The 10,139-nt window shown below is 32.3% G+C and overlaps 1 protein-coding gene across 1 annotated transcript; it reads left to right on the forward strand.

The window, feature by feature from the left end:
• The first annotated feature begins 791 nt into the window (after nucleotides 1-791).
• LOC127834463 (uncharacterized) lies at nucleotides 792-6,093 on the forward strand. Its single transcript, XM_052360320.1, has 7 exons — nucleotides 792-933; nucleotides 2,099-2,241; nucleotides 2,513-2,598; nucleotides 2,814-2,880; nucleotides 3,178-3,372; nucleotides 3,676-3,769; nucleotides 4,156-6,093. Exons 2-7 carry the CDS (start codon nucleotides 2,106-2,108, stop codon nucleotides 4,598-4,600), a joined length of 1,023 nt encoding a protein of 340 aa, XP_052216280.1. The 5' UTR covers nucleotides 792-933; nucleotides 2,099-2,105; the 3' UTR covers nucleotides 4,601-6,093.
• Nucleotides 6,094-10,139: the final 4,046 nt, after the last annotated feature.

The following is a 10,139-nucleotide window of genomic DNA, read 5'->3' on the forward strand; positions in this document are numbered from 1 at the left end:
TAATGGCGTTAGGAGAATGTTGAACCTGGATTCGAAAGAAATATAAGCAGTATAGTGTTCAATTATCGGAATTTCGACTGAAGGAAAATGTCGGATACACTTGATAACACTTCAGCTCCTATACAATTATTGACACGATCAGACTTTTAACAGACACCGTGTTGGTTTGCAAGGCGTATATTCTGGGTTTCCGCGCTAGGTTGTCTCCGAATATGCTTTTCACACATATTTATGTGTGTTCATTCATAAACCACCAAGCAAACAGTTTCAATTCAAAATACAATCATTTACCGTGTATATGCCACTATAGAAGGATACACGATGAACAATTGTTTACTTACATTAATAAATGTGTCTACAGTTAATAAACAGTGTACTGTCAGTGCGAGAATACACACTAGCTCTCAAAAACATGAAAGACAATGCTCTCATGAAGTGTAAATATTAGCGCATTCATGTGCAAGGGGTCTTATATTTGACATGTTTGTGCGAGAACGTTATTAATCGCATTTAAAGCCCCAGTTAAAAATACAAAACACCTTTTGCAAACATCAATATTATATGTGACGTCGTCAGCAGAAATCAGTACAAACGCGGTCGACGTTATTTTTAGCTACGCGTGATTGAATTGTGGCGTTATAAAAATGGACATAAAGTTGTTATTTTTTTATGAAAAACCTATTGAAACTTGAGATATATGCATATTTTTGAAGAATGAAATGCCCCCGAACTCTGTTCGACAATGTACACGTATAATTTTTTAATTGGTTGGAAGTAACCGTTGCTTTGTTGAGCGACCTCTACTGAAGATGGCGTGTCGTAAAATTTTACGCAGTGACATTGTTCACCGTTTGTTTGCAAGTTCCTTTGGAAAAAAATGTCAATCAATCCGGACAAGTATGTCTTCAATTGAAGGATAGTAGTTAAAATCAGGTAAGATCTTTTAATACAATTGACAATCATTAATTTTCGTAAACAAGTATCCTATTTAGAGAACATGCAAAATGAAACTGCTAACCCGGAAGTAAAATACTTCTCTACGAAATCTTTGTTGTTGGTTACACAAATACAATGGCGCACTTATTTAAAATGTAAAAATGTCTCAAGAAAGTTCGGCAAGCACAATCCCATATGAAATCTCTCAGGGCCAGGATGATATTTTTATTGAAGAATTGAATTTGGTTGACATTCTTTACTTTCAAAACAGACCAAAAAGCATTTCTATAGATGATAATAGTTCAAGAGATGAATTAGAACTAAATGAAAATGTTCCCTCTTCAGACTCTGATGAAGACATTAATTATGAGTCGGATTGTTCAGAGTCAGAATTATCTGTGCTTAATGAGCCAGGTGCAGTGTCTGTCCCTATTGAAATGTCGTTGTTTGACTTAAAGGAAGAAGAAAAGATAAACAAATTCAAAATTCAAACATGTGGCTGTTCATCATTTCATAACAAACCATGCAGCAATGTCATTGACTTACAAAAAGCAATCTCTTTTAGACAATACTGCCATGAACTCTCTAATGATGAATTGGATTTAGTTATAAAATCCCATTTGATTACGCACAGACATCAGGGGCCTTTGACAGTTGGTTTGAAGCACAAAAATAAAGAACGAGAACGAAACCGCCAGCAGTTTCATTTTTATGGTGTTCAGATTTGTAGGAAGACTTTTTGTTTTCTTCATGACATTGGTAAACAAAAACTCAGTTCAATTTCCAAATCATTAGATTCAGATGGTTTAACACCAAGGGTACATGGTCTCAAAGGCAAACAGCCAGCAAACAGTCTGAGTTATTCCGACAAGGAGCATATAAAGGAATTCCTTTGTAAATATGCATCTGACAATGCTTTACCACTGCCAGGTAGATTGCCAAATTTTAGGAAGTTTGGTGTTCTTCTCTTACCATCTGATAAATGCATGGCTGATATTCATAGTCTGTACCAGAAAACAGCCACAGAATCAGGATTAAGGAATGTTAGCTTATCAACATTTACTCGCATATGGCGTCAATTGTGTCCACATATTGTATTGTCAAAGCCAATGACGGATCTATGCCAAAAGTGCCAACAGTTCAGTAACAAACTGTTTTGCAGCGGTTCCATGGATGAAGAGGAAAAGTCTGTGCTGTTGGCTGCATATAATGAGCATGTGTCCCTTGCTAAACTTGAAAGGGATTTTTATCGTCAACAATGCGTAGACTCTAAGCATGTCTGTTCGGAGAACAACACGTTTGAAGGTGTATTTCTGTTTGAAAATTGTATAATTATTGTTGTATCATCACATTTTCTACTAAAATGAGTAACATAATGCACACAATAACAATGCTGTCGGGATGAATTATCAAAACAGAAGCAATACAGTATTGAAAATAAATTACCGGGAAAAGTAACTTACAAGTAGTGAACCAGTTTATTGAAAATGCAGATATATTTTGATTGTTTGTACTTAGAAAATGCATGAGTGTTTCATATTAAAAATTGTTTAACAAATATTACATTATATTTCAGGCGCTCCTGCATGCTCGACGCCCATAAAGAACCATTATTCATGGGATTATGCACAACAGGTCCATTACCCACACCACAGTCAGGAGGTACAATAACTGACATTCATTGAGAAAATATATTTCTTTATTTTATGCAATGGAAAAGCGTTTAATATTAATGAAATTCTTAGCGAAACTCCTGAAGACACTTAATAATTCTGATTTATTGCATTATTTTGTTGCATTACTATGACGTGTAGTGAAAGATATTTTTTTTAATCTTGACAATTGTTTTTAACTACTTGAACTTAAATATATAATAGGTTGGACCAATCTACTTCAAGACTGCGAAAAAATGTGAAGTCTTTGGTGTTTGCTGTGAAGGTACAGGTAGGTGTGTTTATTAGTTTAGATCAGTTACTGCTTATACTTGTGTTGTTAAGATACAATCTAGAAGGCACATTGAGTGTAAGCCTATTCTAAGTGTCATCACTAATAACACATAAATAGTAAATGTCAGTTTTAGTATATGTACCATTTAATACAGAATCATGTCCCATATTGTTCTTAAATATGCAAAAACATCTTTGGTGTCATTATTTTAGCTGAAACATGAAATACATAGTTCTGTATCAAATAACAATTATTGTCAGTTTGCTCTTATTTTCAGTTCTTGTTCTATTGCAGGAAAACAGGTGTTTTACTTGGCAAATGAGGGCGAATCACCTGGGAAAGGAGCAAACACGGTTGTCAGCTACATGCACCACTACCTTCACCATTATGGCCTAGGGGAGGAAGAGGCAGTTTTCCACTTCGACAACTGTGCTGGACAAAATAAAAACAACTGTGTACTTTGGTATGCATTGTGGAGAGTTATTGTTGGTAAGAATTTTTAATTATGCATACGATATAATTGCATGAAAACTTGGTACCATTTTTGCATCTTTAAGGATAAAATTTTGGACACAATTAAAATCACTACCTACACACATATAATAATATTAAAAACAGATTTCATATAAATGGAATCTTTGATATTAAACAATGTTAAGAAATGCTTTGTGCTTAATTGGTAAACAAATAAAAGGAGTTAATAAACCCATTGTATATTTTTTTTAAGTTTTATTAGTTTTTTTGACAGATTGTGAAAATGATAACGTTTATTTTAATTCCATTTCAAATTAGGGCTGCACACTCGAATGCAATACTCAATGATGGTGACTGGCCACACCAAGTTCGAGCCTGATTGGCATTTTGGATTGTGGAAGTCAAAGTGGAGGTATATTATCAGTATATATTGAGTTACCGTCTGATAATGTTAGTTGAAATATTGCAATGTGCATTGGCAAAATTATTACTTCCAATTTTCTTAAAAAATACTTAATACAGGGACTTTTTCCATCTTTTTGAAGTAGAGTTTGGCCCCTGCTTTTGTAAAAAATTAGTTGAGTACTGTTCTATATTGTGAAAAAATAGTTTCAATGTTCACAATTTGAAAAAATGAAATGCAAACTATTAAAATTGTAACAATTGGAGTTGGGAAATTCTTTAAATAGTGAACATTTGAGTCGAAAACTTGTCAAATTTTTAAAAGACATCATTGTATAAGAAGAAAAATAAAGCCCTGCAATATTTAACCGATGTTCATGCCTCACACTTTTCCAGACTTTGCGATGCAGAGACCATTGAGGCAGTTGCTGAGACTGTGTCAACCTCCTCAAGGTCTGGACATAATGTGCCGCACATGGTCGGTGATTCAGAGAAGCCTGTGCACTTCCACGATTGGAAAACTTTCCTTTCGCAGTTCTTCATACCTATGAAGAACATTTCAAAATACCAACATTTCCTTATTGATGCTGGTAAACCAGGCTGGGTATGTTGTAAAACTAGTGAAAACTCTTTGGTTGAAAGTCACTGTTTGTTAAAGAGTGCTGACCTCTTACCATCAATGTCAAGCCAGTCTTGCCCAGCCCGTATTAAAGGACCTGGACTCAGTAGCGCCCGACAATGGTACCTATATGAGGAAATAGGGCAGTTCTTTAAATCAGACCTCAGTAGACAAGCTACCTGTCCCAAACCGAAGTCAAAAAAACAAAAACTGTCTGTGTAACTCAGAAGTTGCAAAAACATGTGCCCTGTCCTGTCTTTATGTTTGTTTAAGGTCCAAAATTGAATGATCCTGTTTGTCACATATACTTAGATTATTTGTTTTGATTACTAAGTTATATGCTATTGTTACCGTATAAACTGTTCATTGGTGAGCTTTTCAGCAATAATTACTAGTGTGACAATTTTAATATTAAATTGGCTTGTGGCATGGTATTTTCTACATTTAAACTTATGTTGTAATGCTATATATGTAAAAGTGCATGTTTTGAGACATGTTTAAAAAGTTTGCCAAAACATTTAGCCATATAAATGAACCACTGTTCATGTGTTTTAATTTATTATGACCGGCGGTCATATATCAGTTTTGTTGATGTAGCTCATCATACACATGATTTTGAAACCCATTTACATGTAAAATAAGAATGTTGGTTGCTATGGAAACATTATTTTGGCATTAACTTCTTTGTTGGTTGAATGGATTCGATTTATATTGAAATGTTTTTATGTTTATTTTATATGATGTATAGACGGTAACTTGTTTTGTCTTAAACATAATACAGGTTCATCTTCAATTGTTCTGCATTAGAAGTACATGTTGTTATTATTTGTGTGTATTTATGGAGGTTTTACTATGTGGGTTTTGTAAACAAATTGTAGTTAAATTGTTTTGTCAAATAATGTTCCTCTTTTTCATGATTGATATGCATGGGAAAGGATTTACTAATAAAATTAGGTGTTTTTGCTGTTCAAAACAGTAAAAATTGATTTTTTATCTATTTGTTGCCATGGTAACCATGGTTACCATCTGCAAATGTCTGTATATTACAGTTTTTACCAGCATATAAGTATGGCACTTTTAAATAACATGTATGATGTTTACATAGTGCGAAGTCTTTAATGAATTGAAATCAATACACTGTAAAATATGTGGATCTTTTCTATAAAAAAGGACATGTTGCAATATTACTCAACCTATTGTCTTGGCTTCTTTTTCTTACTATGTATTAAATAAATATCTTGTTTACTTAAAGATCAGTGACTGTAAGCAGTTTTATCATATACTAATATTTGACAAAAACGTAAATATTTTTTTCCTGATATTTAGACAATACAAATGAAAATAATGCTTTTTATTTGAATTCGTTACCATAGCAACCAGTGTATTCAAATGATTGTTGTTGTTTGCACATAAAATAAGATAAACATGGTCAGTTTAACTAATGCATGAATCTCTGCATGAATTATATACGTTTAATACATGTATACTGTATTTACAAAAGAGTTTGTTGTCATTGTCAATTGATATAGAAAACCATTATTTAGCTATAAGATCGTATAAGGGTGCATGTGTTCAAAACTCAATATCTCAAAAACTATTATAGATAGAACCCTAAAACTTTGGATTTGATTTATGCTTGCTTTCATCTTTTCAAAAATGACAAAAAACGAAAATGTGATTTTTCCTCGTTTGTACTGATTTCTGTAGCCTATGACACATATATTATCGATTTAAATAACATTGAACGACATCGACATCGAAAGCAATTAAATTACGATTAAACGAGTTTGCCTATACTCAATTTCACGCAATAACTCTTGATGCCTCTGGATAAAATGGGATATTAACAGACGCGCGCATATAAGATTATTATATAAGAAAATAGCGAGTTAAAAGAAGCATATATATACAACGTTTTTATACAAGTATAAAGTAAAGAAAAATCGATTGCACTGAAAACATAACCTTACTTTTTATTCAAGTTGATTGGATGTAAGCATACAATTAACTATTTTCAGCGGCTATGAACTTTAAGTCGTTTTTGTGAATTTACGACTGCGTGCACCTATTTATTAATATTAGTAATTTGTTGAACTAAAGCTATATGAAATAAGACAACATACTTTTTTAAATTAGATACACAACATCGGTTTTGATGGTGTTGGGATCAAAACTATGCATCTTGTTTTTCGTCTGTTTAAGTCAAGTCTGAAAACAAGAAATAAGCATCATTGATTTAACAAAGGAATGTTTACAATCATGCTTTCAAGCATTACACATAAGGAATATAATATTAAGTTAAATTAAATTCAATGTATTTATTACCATGAAATATTGTCAAGCTAACAGTTGATACGTTTGATAAACAGGAACAAATAGAACACATTCTCGAGGTCAATTTTTACTGTTACTAAGCATTGTATTTGATTTTAAGCTGTCTTCTTTTCTCGTTAAAAGTGTCGTACTCTTCGTTAAACAAACAACAGTCGTGCTTTAATAGCTCAGACGTTAGGCTGTGTAAATAAGATGTAGAACGTAGAACGCGGTTATGCCGTTTAAACTTGTTATTGACGGTGGACAATAATATCAAAGTAATCGGCTATACAGTAGGTTAGGCAAATTCCGATAGTTACACGCTGGGACATACGTTTTAATAAATTCCATGCATACTATGATTGCTGAATAGATGTGAAACAGCTGTGATGTCTTGTTAGTTTCACGTTACCTTCGGAGCATTGTTTGATAATTATCTTAACTCAACATGAGTGTTTTTGTGTCATATCAATTTCATAATAATTAATACATACCATTCGAAGTTGTCATTTCGAATATACTCTAACGTCAATTGTCAGTGTATGTAATTGACTTCTTTATAGTGTATAAACAACGTATGTAAAACTTAAACGATATGGACAGGCGACCTTATTATACAATGCGGTCCTTTATGTTTGCCAAGATTAATTGACAAAGAGTCAAAAACACACCAACGTACGCTTGACAAGACACAGACGCAAATATCAACGCACTTACGTGCACCAAACTGGGTCCAGAACATTTGAACGGTTAACACAAAATCATTTGCGGAACACAAACCAGACAATTTGACTAATATAATAAATTAAAGTAACATGTCGACTCAAAATCAACGAAAATCTCGTACAATATTTCGTCAAATAAAGTTAAACACTTAAAAAAAATTGTTCGTTATGGCAATTGACGAAATTTCAACACCAGATGTGGTCTGGTAAAATAAATGTTTGTGGATACAAAATGCTCGTTTTTATTATGGTTTTAACATGGTACCATTTTAGTGTTCGTGTGTCGTATGAATATATATATTCGCATGAAATTAGCATGGAATTTATTGTGGACACAAATAAATAAAAACGAGCATTTTATATCTACAAAAATCTAAGTCATCATACCACATCTAGAGTTGAAAGATAAGAGACGTATTTTTGTCTTACAAAATGCGTTCTTTTTTCCACTATGCACAGTTAACAACGTTAGTCTTCCCATGGGTTTTTTGAATTTGCATTTAGTTTTTTTTTTGTTTTGTTGTTGTTTAATGGGAAAAACAGCAAAAATGTTGCTGCGAACGCAAAATAAAAAAATATGTTTTTTATTTCATTTTAAGATTTTTAGATGCAGGTAATCCGACGACTATTTTGTAAATTTTTTGAAGCCTTAACATAGGGTCAAATGTGTTTATATCGTATAAACAAAGAATAAGCATACCACATAGCTTGTATAATGAGGATGCATACATTCAATTGATTTGATTTGAATAACAAAATCAAACCATAGTGTTTTATGATTTGAATCTCAGTATTTAACTTTTAATGTTATTACACAGAAACCGTATTTTAAAGGAGCCTTTTCGCAGATTTTGGCATGTTTTGAAGTTTGTCATTAAATGCTTTATATTGATAAATGTAAACATTTAATCTAACAAGCTCAAGTGAAAAATCAAGAAAAAAAAATTAAAAAAAAGGAAAACAAAGTAGACCGCATCAGGACTCGAACCAGTGATCCCCGGAGTCCTGGAGTAAGAATAAATTAGACCGCTCGGCCATCCTGACAAGTATGTATAAAAGATGTATTTTATACTTTATATAAGCAATCTTCGTAGCTTCACAAAATTAAACGACAACAACAGAACTCTCCAAATTATTCAATCGTTTCGCGTTGCAACGCTTTATAATTTTCAGGTTTTTAAATCGTCAAAAGATGCATATACTAGCTATATTAGACCATGGTAAATGGTCAGTATTACTTTTTTCTCACAAATATCATAACTAAAAGAAAATTTGCGAATCTGAAACAACTTTTTTCAATTTTGTCAATTTACCAAAACGTGGAAAGATCCCTTAAATAGCTGTATTAAGTCAATATGATTGGAATCGCGTTCAAACAGTTTTAAATATGATGCTTTGATTTCATAACGATTTCATTCCCCAGACGAGATGGTCATTTTCCCAACACTTTGATAAAACAAAGGTGATTTTAATTATGAACATGTAATTTGTATACACTAGTATAACTATTTAGCCTTCAAAAAATATTAAATAGGTTCTCGAAAATAAACACTTCGCGTAAATCATCCTGTGTTGCAAACTGTCAAAATTGGGAATTGCGGTTGTAACCGAAAAGAATGATTTCATTTATAAAGTTATTCACGACCTGTTCTTTTATTATTGACCAACGCGAACACTCTGGATCAGCAGACGATGTATTGCTTAAATTTGAGGATTTCTGGTGATAGTCGACGTATCATGATTGTATTGCGAAACAAATTGTTTAAATAAGGTTTGTATTCGCAAGTAATAAATGAACTATGTTTCCGCGATATTTTTTTTATTGTCTAGAAATTGTTTTGTCTTGGCAGAGACGTCAAACTGTTTATGAATAGCTTTTTGCTACGATGCTGTTGTTGTTGATATTGCCATAGGTGTGCTGGAAAAGTGTTAATTTAAAAATGTTATTTTGGTTCAGAATATTTACTTCACTGTCAATGACCAACGGCTATTTAACAAAAAAACACTGGGCGTAAACGTTAAAGGGATGGTTTCAAGTCGGCGCATGTCAAAAAAGAAATGAAATGCAAAAGGATTGTCCTTTTATTCCTGTATGTATTAGGATAAACACATAACTATAAGTGTAAGCTTTAATTGCTGTCTGATTTAATTTTGTGTATAGGTCATGTTTTTAATGAATGTATGCTTTGATACTCAAAGGGAAATTTGGACATATCAATTATACTATAAAACATTTTGTGATTAACCAGAGAAATTAACAACATTGTATATTCAGCGAAAATTTAATACAAAAAGAGTTAATTGACCAGCCTTTTTTTAAATACATTGTAAGCCTTTTCTTGAATACATTGTTAACTTAAGAAATAAATTGATAACATCTCAACAACTAAGGTTTATACTTGTAAAAAATATTAACGATGAGGGCAATCAGGAACATACTTGAATGCAAATGTATGAATTTATGTTTTAAAAGTTTAAATAAATTTATATTGGTATAGTCAGAACCGATATAAACGAAATTGCAACATGTTACATGAATTAAGCCTCATTCAATCAACGACATCGATACAAAAAGATTCAGTACACTCTATTACAAATGAAAAAGCATATGTTTATGTATCCTTTCACTCTGCTGGGTCAAATAAGTGTGTTTCCATTTATTGAAATTTAAGATAAACATTGATGTGAACAAACATCGACAATAATCCAGAGACATGACCTTG

Source organism: Dreissena polymorpha, chromosome 6 (assembly GCF_020536995.1).
Source record: "Dreissena polymorpha isolate Duluth1 chromosome 6, UMN_Dpol_1.0, whole genome shotgun sequence".
In the NCBI taxonomy this organism is placed as follows: domain Eukaryota; kingdom Metazoa; phylum Mollusca; class Bivalvia; order Myida; family Dreissenidae; genus Dreissena; species Dreissena polymorpha.

Coding starts and splice junctions, on each gene's coding strand:
- LOC127834463 (XM_052360320.1), top strand. CDS start 2,106: ATGGATGAAGAGGAAAAGTCTGTGCTGTTGGCTGCATATAATGAGCAT. Junction 2,242..2,512: donor GGAGAACAACACGTTTGAAG/GTGTATTTCTGT, acceptor ATTATATTTCAG/GCGCTCCTGCATGCTCGACG. Junction 3,373..3,675: donor ATTGTGGAGAGTTATTGTTG/GTAAGAATTTTT, acceptor ATTTCAAATTAG/GGCTGCACACTCGAATGCAA.